The 20,202-nt window shown below is 33.3% G+C and overlaps 1 protein-coding gene across 3 annotated transcripts in view; it reads right to left on the bottom strand.

The window, feature by feature from the left end:
* Window positions 1–1,380: 1,380 nt before the first annotated feature.
* The window catches only part of LOC106050970 (cellular tumor antigen p53), a 46,049-nt gene continuing 27,227 nt past the window's right edge, over window positions 1,381–20,202 (bottom strand). For all 3 annotated transcript variants that reach the window (XM_013206072.2, XM_013206070.2, XM_013206073.2), the window contains 10 exons: window positions 18,067–18,162; window positions 16,996–17,060; window positions 16,320–16,398; window positions 15,424–15,943; window positions 14,906–14,997; window positions 14,463–14,587; window positions 8,893–9,126; window positions 7,592–7,685; window positions 6,656–6,823; window positions 1,381–6,129 (listed from right to left, as the gene is read on the bottom strand). In XM_013206072.2, coding sequence (XP_013061526.2) covers window positions 5,995–6,129; window positions 6,656–6,823; window positions 7,592–7,685; window positions 8,893–9,126; window positions 14,463–14,587; window positions 14,906–14,997; window positions 15,424–15,943; window positions 16,320–16,398; window positions 16,996–17,060; window positions 18,067–18,162 — 1,608 coding nt within the window. In that variant the 3' untranslated portion in view covers window positions 1,381–5,994. The remainder of the gene's footprint in view (window positions 6,130–6,655; window positions 6,824–7,591; window positions 7,686–8,892; window positions 9,127–14,462; window positions 14,588–14,905; window positions 14,998–15,423; window positions 15,944–16,319; window positions 16,399–16,995; window positions 17,061–18,066; window positions 18,163–20,202) is intronic.

Here is a 20,202-nt window from a genome sequence, read left to right as displayed (position 1 = left end):
TGCTTTTAGCTTTCTCAATACCCCATGATCCTATCACTTGTCTGGAACAGTTGTGAACATGGGAGAGGGGGGGAAACAAAGAATGGGAACTCTGGGTGAATTTTACCATAATTGGTTCTTTAAAGCATTTACAAAAAGGAACGACCTGAATTCAAACTCATAGCTCATGCCTCCTCAAGCCGACATACTAACCACTCTGCTAGTGAGGTGCTTATTACTATAGAAAATTGTATAGTTATCTATTGTATGTTTCAAACTTACTTTAACTGCGACCTTTAAAGAAGAAATTGATAATGGATCATATCCAATTATATAGCTTAAAAAATCTGAATTTGTTTAAAAAAATTAAAGTTGTATTATGACTGAAGCTTAGTCAATATATCTAGTGAATGAGACTTACTAGACATTAGCTGATAAACTTATTTCTAAATTAAACATAATCTGTAATTGTTAAAAAGCTAATTTTTATATAGAATTTAATTTGAACATGACTTCGATAATGTCAGCTGCCTTTTACTTTTTGAACCCATGAAGACTTTGCAAGTTAAAAACTAATTCTTTCAAAAAAAGTTTTTATTGAGTGGAATTGAATCCATTATTTTGAATCAATCAATTTTAATAGATCAAGACTAAAAAATACTAAACAAAAATGTGCGCAATGGACCTCATTCACCAATCGTAAACAAACATTTAGCCACGTGGTGCTCTATCTCTTCTATATAATTTACGATCTCATGTTTTATTCTTGATGGTTGTCACGTGACAGTTTTTTTCATAGTTTTATCAATAAGATCACGTGACTAAATGTTGTTTGTTTACGATTGGTGAATGAGGTCCATTAGAAATATGTGATTTTTTGTTCATGCTCAGGGCGCTGTGGTCCAATTGGGTGGAGGGAAGAGGGACGTCTGACAGGTTTCCATGCTGCCTTTTTCAAAAGAATTTTTTTTTTCAAAAGTTGTTTGATTCTGAATTCAAACTCGAGCTTCCATGATGGAAGTTTGGTGTTTAAGCCACTGAGCTATTCAAGAGTTAGAAAAGTAGGTTTTATAAACTATTGTTAATTTAAACTTTTTAGCAAATCAGCACAAGGCTTATCTCCCTTTAAGCTTCACACATCTTCAATATAAAATAAAATTAATTAAGAATAACTGATTAACTAATAGGTTTAATTTGGATGGATTCACTGGCTAATTGATTCAAAGTTTCAACTTGATCACAGAAAGGGAAGTGGGAGAAATAATGAATTAGGAGATAATCATCTTTTTTTAAAATCACATCTGCATTTCAATAGATACAAATGTGTACAAGACTCCAACCATACAGACAAATGAAGTCAGTTAATATAAGCTTTTAAAAAAAAACAAAAAAAAAACAAGATTTCTGTAAATATTTTTAATTCTATTTCAATTAGTTGAACAGTTTTCCAAAAGATACAAATATTGTAATCATTGAGTTTTGTCTTGAAATTCAAATCAATATTTACAACAACCAAATCCAATAGGCAGGTTTTAGTGACAAAAACATTTCAAAGAAACTTTGGTTATCAAAATAAAATACAAAATTAAAAAAACAATGTGGCTACTTTCTTAAGCCAATTTGATCAATCAATGCTTCAGAAATGGTTTCTCTGAAGGCCAATGTGGCAGGAATGTGGTCTGGCAGTGTCAAGAGCGACAGAGTCAGATGAACCATGTGGCAAAGTAAAATTGACAGCAGTATGTTGCTTAGTATACAAGTTACCAAACTTCAAGAAATGAATGATGCATTAGCACCAGAGATAAAAGTTTAACAGATACAAAATAACAAAATATTGATTTTTAAATAATGACAGTAAAAATGAAAAAAAAAATGTATTTATCTTTTCTTGAATCATTTTCTCCAATGAAATTAGCTCTCAAAATGATTATCAACCAATGAAATCAACTGACCACAAAAGTTGATTCCAGTATTAACCAATGAAATCATCTGGCTGTGGTCCAAATGAAAAAAATAAAACACCTAATGATGCTAGTATGGAATTGAGCTCAACCTGAACACATACAACTTAGTGTGAACACTTTGTTAGTGGGCATGGACGGAGAAACTAGAGACAACAACAGGAGATAGTTCAGAACAAATAAACTTGTGACAATGACCCACAGAAAAATACTGATAATGGCTTTTTAAATATTTTATGGAAACCATTTTAATTACTATTTGTTGAAAATCAGGTTACATTATAAAATTGCTATGTACAATAGAATCGTAAATGCTAGAGCTATCGACAATTTTTAGAAGTGAAAAGTTCCCAACTGAATATATGCAAAGATTTACATTAAAAATAAACGGATTCAAGTTAAGGCATTTGCCATTCTATAATTTAATCATTACCAATAATGAAAACAATTCATTTTATATTAATTTGCTTACAGCTAACAAAAAGAAGAAAAAAAAAATGTGTACTGATCTATGGGCCATCATCAAACTGTATATAACTCTAATGACATTTTGTAAGGATTCAACGTTTTAAAAATTCTATGGAATGAAACTATAAAGTACAATTTCTTTCAAATACACCCAAACATTTTTTGTTGGTTGTAAATAATGAAGTTGCTGAAGTTATGCCCAACTGATCCATAAACTAGATCAAATTTGTTAGAGAAACATCAACAAGACACTGACATTTAAGTCCAAACAAAATTGCAATACGGAAAAATAAAATGAGAAGCAAGGGAGAAACACAGAGCTCATGGAATCTAGAACATAGGGAACACAGAGCTCATGGAATCTAGAACATAGGGAACACAGAGCTCATAGAAACTAGAACATAGGGAACATAGAGCTCATGGACTCTTATAACATAGGGAACGGCTGCTCTACAATTAAATAATTAGAGATACTCATTAATTTCTACACTCATTATTGTATTAAATTTCCTAAACTTTTAAAACCTTTTTAAAATAACAAACTAATCTTGATCAATTTAAAGAAAATAATCTAACTATTTCAAATGTCATGAAAGATAAAACATGTTGTGCATTTTTAGGATGACAAACAACTTGAAGGAACTTATCATTGGAAACGTTTCTGGCATTAAATCAAACAAAACAATCATAAAGATATGAACAAATATAAAGTTAATTCAAATATAATATACAGGCAAGTGCTGTAGTCCAAAAAAATAATTGTGTGTGTGTGGTTTGTCTGAACTTGGCCAGTGGGAGATTTGGCAGGAGGTGGGTCCCAGTCATTGAGTCCACACAAACATTGGATAATGAAATCCTGTATAACATGGGAACCATCATAACGACATAATGCAGAGATATTGGATGAACAATTGACAACACATATGAATACAAACATTTGTGTTAGTGTGACATATTAAGTGAATACTACACAAAACAATCAAATGGCAGGAGTTGCAGTCGTGTTGCTTGAACCAAGAAGATATAAACTCAAATCTTAATGAACACAGACTAACTGGTCTTTTACTAAGACGGACAAAATTCTAGAGCATAATCGGTTTGAACAAACTCATTCCAGACTACATCAACACTATGTTGGCAGATAAACACTTCACTTTAAAAAAAAATGATTCGTTAACACTTTGAACAAATTGTAAAATGTTTAAATATTGTGTTTCAAAAAAAAAAAACAGCTTGACAATGATCACGACATTTTGACAACAGCTCTCACCCCTGCTTGCTACTGGGACTTAAGGCAAGTTTTGCATAGATGTTTGTAATTTGCATGGCTGGGAAGTAAAAATAGATTTTCTTTGCTTTCAAGTACTGTACATGTAAGCTACACAGAATACAAAAATAAAACATGTGATTCTTTGATGATACTTTATGTTAGTAATATCTTGCACAAAGTGTGCAATTTAAAATAGAACACTTACAAAGATGAACAGGTTTAAAGAACACTTGAATGAAACATCTCAGCGATGTCCTCAATATTTCAACGTGAACCAAGCCAGAGAGTCAACCTAACCCCGTCTACTGTTACATGGAAATAAATATTTGTTCTGTTCTAATAGTCGTTGTAAGAAATGGATACTGAAGTCTGGGTGTTAACAGAAACACTGGAACAAAATATCTAGTGAACACTTGGTGTCAGAACATCAGCAGAGACTGAAATTCACCAGCTGGCACACAATGCAGAGACTGAACATCACCAGCTGGCACACAATGCAGAGACTGAACATCACCAGCTGGCACACAATGCAGAGACTCAACATCACAAGCTGGCACACAATGCAGAGACTGAACATCACCAGCTGGCACACAATGCAGAGACTGAACATCACCAGCTGGCACACAATGCAGAGACTGAACATCACCAGCTGGCACACAATGCAGAGACTCAACATCACAAGCTGGCACACAATACATTTCTGGAGAGGGGGGAGACAGTCATATAAAAGGTAATAGAAATGTCAAATAGTCAAAATCTATTATAGCCATCACCCAAGTTATTGATTATATCAGGGTCTCTAAATCCCAGAAGAGATTAACAACACTTTTATATATCAAATCAAAACTGTATCATGACATTCAAAGTCTAGTGGTTACAGGTCACTCAACTGTGTTAAATGCATGCAAGAGTCGATATCAGAAACAAGATCAAAAAAACTATGCAGTAAGTTAAATGTTATACAAAGCAATCACAACATACCATCACAAAATATTTAGGCTTGTTTCTACAAAACGGATAATTATAACAATAATGTACAATCTTTGTGTGCCCTTCCGACCAAAGACAAAAAAAAAAAAATTGTGCTTGTGCTTCCAACTGATATTGTAGATTAGAGACTTGAGAATCTGAAAAGTTTTTGAGCACCAGACTAAACTGCAGATATAATCTCTCATTACAACACAGATGAAAGAATAGCCTGCCGGCGCCACAGTTAAGTTCATATACAAAACTACACCATCAAAATAAAGCATTTACTTTTCATCACATAAGACATTTTGATATATATATATAACAAACTTTTGAATCAACAAAATAATAAATACAAAATCTAATACACCACATCTAGAGAAATATAACCAAAAAAATTCACATTTTAACATAAAATTTCTGGCAGTTATTAAAAAAAAAAAAAAAATTTAGTCCATTCTTGTTACATAAAAACGGCTGATGATGTTTCGAGTCCAATGTGCATGCTGCATCAAGTTGTACATATCAAGATGTTACAATAGTCAATGTACATAACAAGATGTTACAATAGTCAATGTATGTTTTATCTTGTATGTACAAATCAATACAAATCTTCTTCAAAATAAAAACAACAGTGCTAATGAGTTTGAGATACAAAGAAGAGATTCAAATTCTAGAGGTCAAAGATCTATAGAGCCCAGCAATCTAACAATCTCCTCATGCTAAATGCAAACACATTCTCTCAACACTGAAACACTGGTCTAGTGAAGTTTAATGCGTCTTTGCACCAAATTATCTGATAGGAACTTTATTTACCTTGTAGGAACTGTATTATCTTATAGGAACTGTATTTATCTTATAGGAACTGTATTATCTTATAAGAAATGTAGTATCTTATAGGATCTGTATTTATCTTTTAGAAACTGTATTTACCTTGTATGAACTGTATTTATCTTATAGGGACTGCATTATCTTATAGGAACTGTAATTATCATATAGGAACTGTATTTATCTAATTGAAACTGTATTTATCTTGATCTAGAAGTAAACTTTAATATCAAAATGTAGAAATTAAAGTTTATGTATCTTTTTAGTATTTTCACCTACTTAGAAATTTAAAAAAAAAGGTTATTGGATTCATTGGGTTGTCAAAGACTTAGCCTTATTTTGTATTCTATGGATAACTTTGAGAATAAACTAATGAGAATAAACTAATGAGAACAAACATTCAACTTAACATAGCCAATATGTGGTATAATACCAATCAATTTGAACACAGCATTATTAAGTACAAAAAAAAAATAAAATCTATAACAGGTTGTGAGTTCTTGTTTAATGTGGAATCGCTCATTCATCATTCCTGGGAAATTTGTTCCTGCTCCTAGAGATGGTGTGCTTAAATGTATAGCGTGTCACTTCGTAGTATCCTGGGGCGTACACACTGTGTTGGCTCAACTGAGACTGGGAGGATGTGGCGGAACTCTGCAGGGAATAAAAATAGACCAGTTCAGTTTGGTTTAATACCAAATGCATTGAGAAGTAGTAACTCCCACGGAGAAATATTTAAAAAAACAACAACAACATAGAAGTCATAGAAAATCATGAGAAAGTGTCATGTGTGTCTGTAAAATGATATGTAATAAAGTTCAGAATATTTCATTCTATTCCCATTGCACACATTAGAACAAACGGATGAGTTTATTCTACCAGTTGATGTATTTGTCCATTGATTAACTGGCTAAGAAAAATGTGCAGACTTAAACCAAATGTATGTTTGCCACAAAAGCCTTACACAGATAGTATGCACAAAAAAAAAAGGCCTTTAAAGCATGGGTTGACAATTATCTGTTCCATCAAAATGTTTTTTTATAAGGTGCAGTATTGTGTAATCTGTTCTACTTTGGTAATACATATTTTTTGGGGGGTTGTTTTTTTTTAACAAAAAGTTATTGTAAGCCTACCTAGTCCTTCAATGAAGGTTTATTACGAAAAAAAAAAAGACTGTTACCTGTGTGGGGAAAACCAAAGTAGTAGTAGACTCTGTGGATGATCGACTGTTTGATCTTCCAACAAAAGCTTGAGTCATGTCTTGGATCTGATTATACTGATGAAATTCTACCAAGGACTTCCAGATTTTATTTCTGTCCACTTCAGGTATACCCAGATGTTCCAAAGTCTGTCAGATAAAAAGTGGGATCACTATTAAGTTGGCATTTAAAAAGCTAAAGACAAGTTGGCAAGCTGTGCTACTACCATTGAATATATTTGAACATTCTTTATTAATAACTGCTTAAAACCTTACATGACTATTAAATAATGTATACAGTCCAAATGGAATTTCAGACAAAAGATATTAAAATTAAACTGAGTTCTTAATTTGTTTGTTAACTGTCATAGGCATCAAGCAGGTATAATTTTTAGACCTGTAATTTTTTATTTTTTTTTCTCATACTAAAAATGCAGTTGTGAAATATTGGTCTGACAGTCCTGATGTATTCACAAACAAAAGAAAAATAATACATTAAAATGATTTGCTAGTTGTTCTTACTACATTCATATGCTTACTATCATAAATTGTTATCTGTATTTGTTTTCTTTTTAAAATGCAGTTGTGAAATATTGATTTTCAGCCTGTTAGAGATACTTTCATTAAGTTAAATCAAACAATGTTAAACATAATAAAAACATATCATCTGAAGGATCGGATGTGTGGCAGAGAGGCCAAAGCTGCTTAGCTACCTAACAAGGGGACTTGGGGAGTTTGAATCCTGACTCTAGCAGAGTTGTGTTTGCTGATTGTCTAAAGGCAGCATGGAAACCCTCTCCCAGATACCCCCTACCCATAAAAGCATCAAAGAAATACCCTATAAAAGCAATTTTTAAAAAATGTCTTCTCATTGGACTTGTTTGATTAAAAGTTTAAGTTGCTTCAAGTACAACCCACCTCTTTTTTGCATTCATCCAGCTGGAACAAGTTGTCATAGCCATTCTGGTGGAATCTATCAATATAGTTGGACAAGCCCAACCTATCCAACCAGCTGAAATAAATAGACACAAGAATTACAGAATGATCTATCCAAGGACCAGTAAGAATTAGTTCCAACCTAATATACTAAAACATTTGTTTTGGCAGCTGTTGTTTGGTCTACTGCTAAGTTAGCACAATAATACAGCTATCTTTAGCACATTTTAAAACATTTTGGTAGATATCAGGTAAAAAACACAAAAGTGTCAGCACATTTCTAGGACAAAATCTTGATTTGTTCATTGGGTTAGAATATTTTTTTTGAGATTTTTAAAGCAAGACCACGCCATTTTTTGTTTTGTGATTCTTCAGTTACCCTCAAGAAGAGTTGAACAAATGCTCTTTATTTGTCATGTAAACTTGTCTGCCTTCAAATGAACTGCTCTATGTCCAAGCCAAGTACAGGTTTAACCAACGGATGACTCAAATTAACCAGGTTCCCCCACCTCGGCAGGCAAACGCAACAATAAATGAAGCCGATGCAAGCCAAACTAGCAATTTTAACATCAATAATGGCTCAACACACTGTTAACAAGAGAGGCTAAGAATGTTTGAATTTGGTTCGACATCCGATTCAAGCAGAGTTGTATTTACTGAGCGCCTAAAGGCAACACGGAAAACCTTCTCCCAGATACCCCTCCCCCCCCCCCCCCACTGGTCCACAAATGAGATTGGACCATAGCGCTCTGGGCATGCTATAAGCATAAAAGTTGCACTATATTAAAGCTCTAGTTATTTATTTATTTATTCAACTGATAGCATTTAGTAATTAATGAAATGAAATGAGAGGTCAATGTTTATGGCACAGCCAATAATTGCATACTGTTAGGCGCTTTCGCGCTGTCTTATGCAGATAAATCAAACCAAATCAAATAACACAAGTAAAGGCCAACAATACAAGTTAATCAACGCTAATAGCAATTGTCGAACAAGAAGTTTAATAATAACGGAACACGATTGAATGTCGTCAAGCTAAATCTCTAGGAACATAAAAAATGCCTCTCTATAATGCCGTCTAAAGTAGCCCGTTTACATTTCACTATTCTTCCTAAAATCCTAGCCTTGTTTTTTCTAGTCACATCATAGTCTAAGTCAAATTTTTCCCACTCTATGAAACAAATAATTTAATTCTTAATTGTGCCATAACAATTGACCATACCTTTGCAGACTATTACAGCAAGCTAAACAAGCTCTGCACTAGCCACCATGTCTCTACTTACCCAGCCACTGAGTTGTCCCTAAGATCTCCCAGGGCCACATCTATATCTTCTTTCTTAACAGCCAGATCTGAATCATGTTGTGGACTGTGGGAGCTGGTGACAGTGTCAAAAAGGTCATTGAGGTCATCAGACACCTCATAGGACCCCAGACTAGGATGATGGGGTTCAATGCTCATTGTCGATGACGTTGAGGCCTCAGAATTATCAGAGCCATAATCAGAAACTCCATTTAGTCTGAAATAGAATAGACATTTTTTTTTTTATCATACATGTTCTCCAGCATTTTTAACTGGCATTTTATATTGTTCACTTTCTACATAACATCAATTCCAAGAAAACAAAACATTTCCCACAGACACATATATATATTATTTAGTATTCAATAGTTCAGACTGAGACACAAAGATCAATCCAATTTAAATGGGGCAGTGGGGGTGGGGGGGATAGTTTAGTTCATGCCATGTCAAACCACATTTTGGTTTTAGCCTTTTTTTTCCCAGCTTTTTGTGGGGGAAAAAAATGAAAGTTAAAATAATTCAAAAAGAAGAAACCCAATTTTTTTACTTGTTTAGTAAATATGCAGAAATAAAAAACTGTAATCCCTAGGTTTAAATGTAACTTGTATCCTCAAATTAAAACCTGGCTTGACAACAGATAAATATCAAACAAAACATTTAGGAAAAATTTTTCAGAAATAAACTTTATTGCTTTCTAAAACAAGTGGACAGTAAGAAACAACGACACATAGATTTTTCAGAACTTTTAAAATATTATCGTATAATAATTTGACATAAAAATATTCAGATCATAAAATGAAAAAAAAAGTTATTACAATTATTACATTTAAGTAATATCCAATATTCAAATAAAACTATAAAATAATTATCACAGTTGAATTGAAAACAAAATGTTGCTATGGCTTGCGATGAACTTAAAGTTTTGAAATGAAAAATGTGTATAGGGTAGTGACATGAAACTGGATGAGAAAATGTTGAGACTAGATCAGCTCACTACACATTAGACAGTTATGTACATGCTCTAACAACACAGTTATGTCCAAACTAACAACACAGTTATGTATTGCTAAATCTATTCTTTAATCTAACCGTAAACACACACACTTCACTGTCATCTGCAGAAAAGATTAGGCTAGCAGAAATTCAAATGAAAATTAGTTACAAAAAAAACAAAAAATTACTGAAAGAAGAAAGAATTGGAATCTACAAGCTCCGGTTTTCATTCAGATACCGTTGCTAAGTTGAAAACCTATTAGATATCGATGAGAATTTTGTTCTACAGCTAATAAGACTTTGTTGTTGTCTTGTTCAATACATTATATACAATTCAAGAACAAATGATCTAGTCTGAAATGTGTCTGACCCTGATATTGTTATTTGAAAAGTTGACTGCACAATCTGTACTGTCAAAAATACTTTGGTGTGGAAGTGAAAATGATTTAAAAATATGACATTTACATTTTTTTAAATGTACAATTATTACTTGGATGTGATGTCCAATCTAAATAGATTGTATTACCAGCCAATTAAAAAAATTTTTTTTTTTTAATTCCTAAATGTGAGATTTAAACAAAGAAACTTGTACATTTAAAAACAATATCTCAAAATCTTGTCTGCAGATGTTATCTACTAGATACACTTAATCTTGTCTGCAGATGTTATCTACTAGATACACTTAATCTTGTCTGCAGATGTTATCTACTAGATACACTTAATCTTGTCTGCAGATGTTATCTACTAGATACACTTAATCTTGTCTGCAGATGTTATCTACTACACACACTTAATCTTGTCTACAAAAGTATTCTACTACATACACTTTCCAATAATAAAATAAAATAAGACACACACACAAATACAGAAAATAATTTGACCCAAAAGTCCATGCAAAGGAAATGTACAACCTTTAGTTTGTATATATCCAAACACACAGTAAATATGTTAGACAAACAGTTTGATGTTTTCTTTTTATGTATTTAACAATTATCCTTAATGGCTGGAGGACATACATCCTAGCATATAAGGGAAACCATTAGGGCATGAAGTTCTAAGTTCAGGTGAAACATCAAACTAGTTCAAGCAGATGTGAAAGATTAGATGGAAAATATTTCAATACACTTCCAGAACATTAAGTTCTGTTTTCAACGTAACTTCTTACCCAAAACTCAAAGTTACCCAAAACTCAAAGTTACCCAAAACTCAAAGTTACCCAAAACTCGACTGTTTTGTGCTTGGAAATTGTTGTGACATTAGTTTACACTGACACTAAACTCTAGTCTCTTCACTAAGATGCTGCTTCAAGAACAATGTCATGTAAATAAAGTTTTGGTCACTTGTTGGCGCTTTAAAGTAACTCAAGAAACAAGGTAGACTTCTAGGTGAACACTGAACAAATGGGAAACATTATGCACCAAAAATAACAGTTCTAATAACAAGTCATCAACTGCTTGATGGACGGGATCTCAACAAAATATTTGATCAATAAAAAAAGTGATAGAAGTATAAATGCTGGATACTGCGAATACAATCACAGTTTTGTATCAATGTTTGCTAGTAAGGTAGCACTGTGAGGTTTTGGCAATCGGTCTACTGGAATGTTGAAGAGAGGCAAGAAACATGAATAGAACATTACAATAGACAATATTTTATATAACACATAGATACATCACTTCTTCATGATCCAAAATGTCTAGAACAATCATACATTACCAGAGCACAAATACACAATCATACATCCCTAGTAAACTCGTACACAATCATAGTCATTACAGCAGTCATAGTCAATGAACATCGGTAGCCTGACATTTTGGTAAAATAAAAACTTTGAAATTGATTTACCAAATACTGTTTAGAAGCTAAAGGTGATTTGAAATGATACACAGATCAATGTGTTGAAGTAACTGGAGAACAAAAAAATGCTGTGAAGTCTTGTTCATGATCCCAGAGTATGTCCACACATTTGTCAACAACTGAATGAACAGACCAAATAGAAATGTTCCAGAACCAAACACTTTTCAGAAAGGCTGACCAAACACTTTTCAGAAAGGTTGACCATACACTTTTCAGAAAGGTTGACCATACACTTTTCAGAAAGGTTGACCATACACTTTTCAGAAAGGCTGACCAAACACTTTTCAGAAAGGCTGACCAAACACTTTTCAGAAAGGTTGACCAAACACTTTTCAGAAAGTTTGACCAAACTTACTAAAACACTTTGACCCACAGTTCCTACATTCAATCTTCTCCAAACACACTTCAATCTATAATGCCCCGTTGAAGGTGATTGTCAAATGGCAATCAAATTTACACATTAAAATGTTTAGCATGTCAAGTTTACAAATAGTATTTTTAAAAGAAAAGGTTGAAAAAAGAAAAAAAAATCATCAGTGTAATAGCATCTAATTGACCAAATTTTGTTGGTATCAAATTAATCAATTGTTTTTAAAAAAACAAGATGATTCCCTCATATCAGTAACATCCTAGACCAATGGCTTGAATAAACAATTAGACTGCAGACTTCAAGCTGACATTTCAATTTCTCAATTGGACCAAACAATTTGATACTATAAGGTCAATAAATGACCAACCTGCTTACCCAAAGTCTAGAAAATCTAGAAATTGAAAAACATTGACTAACTTTTGCTTTCAGTGTTACAACATGGATGGCTGGCTAGAAGCCAAAAAATTGAATAGTAATAAATTGAGCAAAGTCTTAAAGTCCTCAAAAATCTGTGATTATTTTATTTCACATGGAGTGGTTAATAATATAAAACTTGTTTTAGTTGTAACACAAATTTCTTTGATAATTTTGAAATCTGTTAAACGACCTCTCCTGTAGTTCCAATCCATTATGTGAACTTATCTGAAGATCTCATAGACACCCATATATATATTTACACTTTTATATACAACATTTTTTTAGAAAGCATTTCACAAAAATAAAAGTCACATGCAGAACAACATTTTGATCTTGGCCTTGAGTTTTGATTGGTCTATTTTCAACGTTTTAATAAATCTCAAACTCCCCGTAGTCTTCAGACTCTTCAATCACATACTCCTTCTTGACAGACTTGCCAGGTTTAGCAGCAAGTTTCTTCTTTTTAGTTCTAGGCTTGACTTTAGTTTCTTGACTGACTAGATTAGTCAACCACCTGCAATAAGCCAGAGAGTGTTAGTCATTTTTTTTTTAGCTTTTGGTTTCGATTTATTTCTGACTTTTGCTTAAAATGACTTCATTTGATGTAGTGATTGAATACTTTACGAAAATGACTTTATTTGATGTAGTGATTGAATACTTTACAAAAAAAATTATAAAGAAAAAAAAAACAAATTGTTTTTGTCTTTGCTGTCATAGTGTGTTATTGAGTTAAAATATTTTTTTTTTAATAAAAAGTCTTTTCTTTGAAAAAATAAAAACTTTATAATTTTTGAAAATTTGAGAAGGGGAAAGGAATGTTAATTCTAATCTCTGGCTTTTCATTGCAGGCGGCAGACTTCCAAGAGAAACACACATAAGACACAAGACAAAAACAAAATATTGCTCTTGTTGAAAGTTTCAGCATACAAAGATAAAATACTGAGATCTAGTATTAGGTATCCACTTCAAGTATTAAACTAATGAAAAAAAATTTGTAATATATAGAATTTAAAAAAAAACGCAAGAAACAAAAAAAAAAAAATATATATATATATCAACATCAGCTCATTTAAATACATCATTTAATATTTAAGACCTTGGTTAGGCCAATAATAGAATATGCATCCTCCATTTGGGACCCCTCAACTCAAGAAAACATTAAGAAACTGGAACAGACACAAACTAGAGCAGTGAGATTCATAACAAACGAATATTCACATTTGACTAGAGTAACATCTTTAGTTAAATCACTAAATTTAGAAAGCCTTCAGGACAGAAGGCTCAAAAGTAAAGTAGCAATCATACATAAAACACTGAACCATAATCTTCAAATACAAAAACAAAATTTAATAAAATACTCTGAAAGACACAAAGATAAAGGCACATTCCTCGTCCCATATGCTAGGACAAATTTGTACAAATACTCCTTCTTCCCTAGTGCTATTAGAGCATGGAATGGGTTGCCTGAGCTAGCCAGGAAAACCCAGTGACTTGGCAGAATTTAAGTCATTGGTTAATATGCATGACTAAATGCATGACGCGTAGGACATAATCATCTACTTTTTTGAAGTAACGTCTGTATTATATAAGATAGAAGATGACAAGCCCTGAGAAGTAGTTGACAGTACAGTACTACTGTGATTACATGAGAATATTGATATCTCTTGAAGTTTGATAAGTTGGTCCACACACATCCTTGTAATAATGCTTAGCATTTAGTTACATAGGTCGTAGAAGCAGACCAAGACTGACCTCACAACCAATGATAATAATAATAACAGAAGGGAAAGCATCAGACTAGTTAAGTTAATCAATGTTCACAGTTATAGGGTTACAAGTTAGCCTTAGGATTAGTGTGAGAGAAGCTAGCTGTAGTGTTTAGATAGATAGATGCATCAATCAAATGTTCAACTTACTGTCTTTGATTTTCCAGCTGTTTCTGTCTGTTGTAGGCTTCAACTGTTTGGGCAGGAACAAGGGAAGACAACTCCAGGGAGTCTCTCATTTTGCACAAGATCTCATAGTTTTCTCTGCCCCTGACCTAAAATAATGTAACACTCTCACTTAAAATAATGTAACACTCTCACTTAAAATAATGTAACACTCTCACTTAAAATAATGTAACACTCTCACTTAAAATAATGTAATACTCTCACTTAAAATAATGTAACACTCTCACTTATAATAATGAAACACTCCCACTTAAAATGTGCACAATACAAGTACAAATTACATTGAAATAATACTACAAGACTTAAAAGACATATTAGATCATGTGAACAGTTATCTTAGCATCATGTTTCAGGCTAGTAATACAGTACAAAAGAGAATGCACAAATGAATGTCTTGTTAAACTTACTGTTAGGTTGAAGACTTCTGAATCATCCCCATGTTTTCTTTTCTTGGCAATGCTCATGATTTCTGTGCTTAATGTTAACTTAGCACCTAACCCTGTACAGAGAATCAATTAGATAGTTACTAACAAGGGGGAAAAAAATCACTATAAGTTTACCAGAACTGGTACTAGTCCCCCCCCCCCCCCCCGACTAACATGTGTTAGTGGGGAGGCAAGGCTAATCAAATGAGGAAAAATTCAACATCATTCCATATGTCTATCATGGAGATCACTTGTATCCCCAATCACTGCAGAAGCTTTACCTTCTTAAGCACTCGTCAAAAACACACACACATTTGATTGTGATGAAAATGAAATAAGATTATTGACCCAGCAGAACAACTTGTGTTCCTACACTGTAACACTACCTCCACATAACATTTGTTTATGAAAGAGAGCCCCCCCCCCCCTTTTTAGAAGCAGAATGACCAGACAGCCCATACAAAAAAAAAAAAAAAAAGTCAGAATCACATAATGCTTACCTTTGACTGGCTTACTGTTACTCTGTGGAAGAGCTGCTTTCTCATCTGCTTTCCTATCACGCCCAGGGCAAGCACATATCCTGACCTCTACAGCTCGACGGCCCAGTACCTGGTTATCTTTCTCCAACGTGAACACAATCTGCAAGGGCCGTCTGTTGGGGCCCCCTACGCACGAGCCTAGGCACATAAACTGGAACAAGTTGGTGACCCACTCAGCTCCAGCCTGTGGCGTCTCATGAGGTATGACCACACTCTGCCTGCTGGTGTTTGGGTCATCCATGTATTTGGCTGACTTGTGCTCGCACCTGACCAGATGGGAGGGGGCAGGGTGCTTTTCATTGTTCTCCTTGGAGACGGCATGGTTGGGGCACCTCTTCACCACTTCCTGGACATGCTCTGGCTTCATGAATATGGGCATGGCTCGAATGATGCTGTTGAAGGGAGCTTGGTTCTTGGTCTTGAAACGGACGGGGCAAGTGGTGGCCATTCTAACGTAGAGTTTTTTCAAACTTTCAGAATACTGGAGGAAAAAAATATGAATGAAAGAATAATTTAATACTATTCAGAATAAATGAATATAAAGATCAGAGTGTTTATTACTAAACTTTAAGTGAACCTATGTAGCTCTATATAGTATAAACATATGCATCCAATCCTACACAGTAAATTAGTACAACTTTGTTTTTAAAAGTCCTCCAATTTTCTTATTTAACAAGAAAAGTTAATGGTCTTTTTTTTTTCAGTACAACAGTAATTTTTTTACTAGCACCTACATAATCAGTTGTTTTTTTTTTAATTTCAGAGTTGGCATCACAGTGCATTACAGTTAGACACCATTTGACTTCCTAATGGCCAATAAATGATCAGATATATTGTTTTTTTTTATTATAACTTACTGTCCATGTTGTAGACTTGGTCTCTTTGGATGGTTGAGAAAAACTTATTTCAAAACCGTAGTCACCAGGATATTCAGTACTAAAAGAGAAATTAAAAAAAAAAAAAGATCATCTTTCTGTAATTATAGAAAACTAAATGATTAAAATAAGACTAAGACTGCTTTATTGATACTTATTGGAATTTGTTGTGATTGCAAAGACTTTTTGCTCAAATAAAAATAATAAAACATTCAGATAAATAGAACAGACACAACATAAAGAGTTCAATGAGTGACTACACACAGACGTCTTGGTCCTTTTCGTGTTGCCTAATCAACACATAGCACTCCTCACAGTCTGACCGAGTAAGGAATGAATTAATGAGTTTGGATCAAGATAAATGTGAATTACAAATAATAGCTGTGGATTTCTGTTGTCATGTTTCTCCTTGGTTTCAGAATAAAAATTACTGATGGATGCTGAATTCATTTCGTTTAAACCCAAGACCTAGTGATGAAAGTAATTTCACTTTTACATCCTAAACACTCACACAGAGAGAGAGAGAGAAGGAATGTGAATGGAAGGCAAAGAGTATGGGGGTGAGGTCACAGAAACAAATCATTTATCATGATTAATTAATGAACTGTTTCTAACTAAACATAAAAGTGTCTGCATTATAGAGTGAACTAGGACCTACTTGGAAGGAACTGTGGGTATTGGTGATGTGATAGAGTTGTGAGGTGAGTAGGGTGATGCCAGACCCTGAAAATAGACAAAAACAAATAAAACACATTTTTTTAAGACAAAATTTTGTGCTATTATAATAAGGACATGCTGCAACATTATTTAACAGGTGAATCAAACAGAGAAGGAAGTTAATTAAATTGATTTACATTGTAGAATCTATGTATATCACATGAACAGAACAGAATGACTGCAGAATGTATTTAGAGATAAATCACTTGACTGCAGACTGTATATATAATTTAGAGATAAATCACTTGACTGCACACTTTATACACATAATTTAGAGGTAAATTACTTGACTGCAGACTGTATATATAATTTAGAGGTAAATCTCTTGTCTGCACACTGTAAACGTAATTTAGAGATACATCACTTGACTGCAGACTGTATACATAATTTAGAGGTAAATCACTTGACTGCACACTGTTTACATAATTTAGAGGTAAATCACTTGTCTGCACACTGTATACGTAATTTAGAGACAAATCACTTGACTGCAGACTGTATACATAATTTAGAGGTAAATCACTTGACTGCACACTGTTTACATAATTTAGAGGTAAATCACTTGTCTGCAGACTGTATACGTAATTTAGAGACAAATCACTTGACTGCAGACTGTATACATAATTTAGAGGTAAATCACTTGACTGCACACTGTTTACATAATTTAGAGGTAAATCACTTGTCTGCACACTGTATATGTAATTTAGAGACAAATCACTTGACTGCAGACTGTATACATAAATTAGAGGTAAATCACTTGACTGCACAACTCCCAATGAAAGGTAGGACTTTTGAAATTGAACTAAGTTAATAGGTGAAAGGTAGGACTTTTGAAATTGAACTAAGTTAATAGGTGTTTGTAGGGAAACACAAAAACCCTCTTCCCTACAGCCACAGATGTTAACAACTGAGATTTCACTACAGAAAAATTAACATGCTCATAGTATGTAGTAATGAGATGGACTATTTCAATTAAAAACAATAATATTGATAAGAATCAAGCTAAAATGCTTACATCATCATATGGGCTGGATGCTGTGCTGCCTATTATATTGGTCTGTGAGTCAGGACTCATGCCTGAAGAGCTCGTAGCATTAAGAATTGGGTTCAACTGAAACACAAACGTGAAAGCTTTTTATTTCTTGTGTAGGCCAATAGTCTTCAAATATGTAGTGTTTTTGTTGGCTATTAGTATTAGTTTCAAATATATTACTGTAGTTGTTTTTTTTTTGTTGGCAGATGGTCTTCAAATATGTTACTGTAGTTGTTTTTGTAGGCTAATAGTTTTAAAATATGTAGTGTTTTTGTAGGCTAAAAGTCTTAAAATATGTAGTGTTTTTGTAGGCTAAAAGTCTTAAAATATGTAGTGTTTTTGTAGGCTAATGGTCTTAAAATATGTAGTATTTTGGTTGGCTAATAGTCTTAAAATATGCAGTGTTTTGATTGGCTATTAGTCTTCAAATACATTAATGTGGTTCTTTCTGCAGGCTTCAAATATGTAGTTGTTCTTTTTTAAATATAACTCTTTAATACATTAACATTTATAATTATTGTAATTTTTAATCTTTTGTTTTAAGATCACTGCATAAGTTAAAGGTGCATAAGTTAAAGGTACAATTGAAGTCCAACAGTTTAGTCTAACTAATGAACAACTCAAATAGTAGGCAAAGAAATACAACTTGGTCTGCATAGAAGCAGAGAAAAAAGAACACTTAATAACCAAACACACACACACACATAATGTACAGAATTTACAAAACAACAACATGATTTCCAATTCTCAAATAAAAACAGACAAAAATAATCCTTAAGTTTGATACAATGGGATTTCTGAATTTTGTTTGACTAGGAACCTTAAAGTACAGAAGATTTAATAGATTAATTAATATGTGTTTTTTTTGCTGTTTTCACCATTTAATATTATCACAATTTACTCATGAATATATGAGGAATACAGTGGACTATGTATTAAATTATTGAATTGAATTCCTTCATTGAATGTGTTTTCAATGTTCCATTAGAGCAACATATTTGAAGTGCTAAGTAACTAGCTCACAAATTTGGTTGATCTAACACAAAGCCAAGAAGCACTGTCCATAATAATTAATAGTAAGATAATGACAAAGAAACATTCAAAAGAAACACAACTTTATACCCAGGCTACATGAAGTCAGATCCTAGAGCATAAAACAGACTTATAAAGAGTATCCAATTGTTAAGCTATGAATTCGTTCATTCGTCTAAATAGATAGCTGGCTGAAATTAATTACAGATAAGCATGTTTTTTTTTTTCTTCTACAAAACAGAGGAGAAAAAAAAAGGTGAACTGAATGTGTTGGAAATGTTTTGTGCCAACACAACAGCTATACCATTGAAACAAAACAAACAACCCCCTCCCTCCTGCCTTTACAAACCAGGTATGATTCAGTTAGCTACCAGTTCAAACAGAGCAAAGATAATTGCCTACAACTATCACTGGGAATGGTTTCGCAACTAGACCCTAGCTAGATGTTGTCTAAATGGTTCTCATTATTGAATACTAGACATTTAGAGTTGAACAAATCTTTGAGAGAGATAGACAAAAAAAAAGTGTTGAAAATATGAAAACAGTTTTGTTTCCATCTTGTGTTGCTAAGAAACACAAGGCAAGAAAGTAAACAAATATAGGAAGAAAAAAACAAAACAAACAAACATGTCTACAGGCCTAAGTTTATAACTGTCACTATCTCTATCAATTTCTTGTCATAGGTATCTAGATGAATCATTCAAAGGAATCTTTGATAATCTTACTTTCTAAGTTCAAGTCTGTTTTGTTGCTACCATTACTTGAGCTGCTCGGTGCGGCGCATAAACAATGTACTAGCTACAACGGACTGTCTCACTAACTACAACAAGAAAGCAACTGAAATCACTCACCCTGTAGGTTGTAAACCCTAACCTTTCCATTTTAATCATGGTCACACACTAGCTGGATGGATGTGGTCACTAATGAATTGGTTGGCTGAGGACACATACGTCAAACAGCAAACAACATTCACGTCGACTACCTTAACCCACAGGACCATGGGACTAGCTTCAGATTCGATCACATTATTGGAACGGGTGGAGGGGAGGGGATCACCGATTGTATTGGTTACTGATCGAACGTTCA

The sequence above is a fragment of the Biomphalaria glabrata genome, chromosome 13 (genome assembly GCF_947242115.1).
Source record: "Biomphalaria glabrata chromosome 13, xgBioGlab47.1, whole genome shotgun sequence".
Classification (NCBI taxonomy): Eukaryota; Metazoa; Mollusca; class Gastropoda; family Planorbidae; genus Biomphalaria; species Biomphalaria glabrata.
This window is presented reverse-complemented; position numbering and strand designations above follow the sequence as displayed.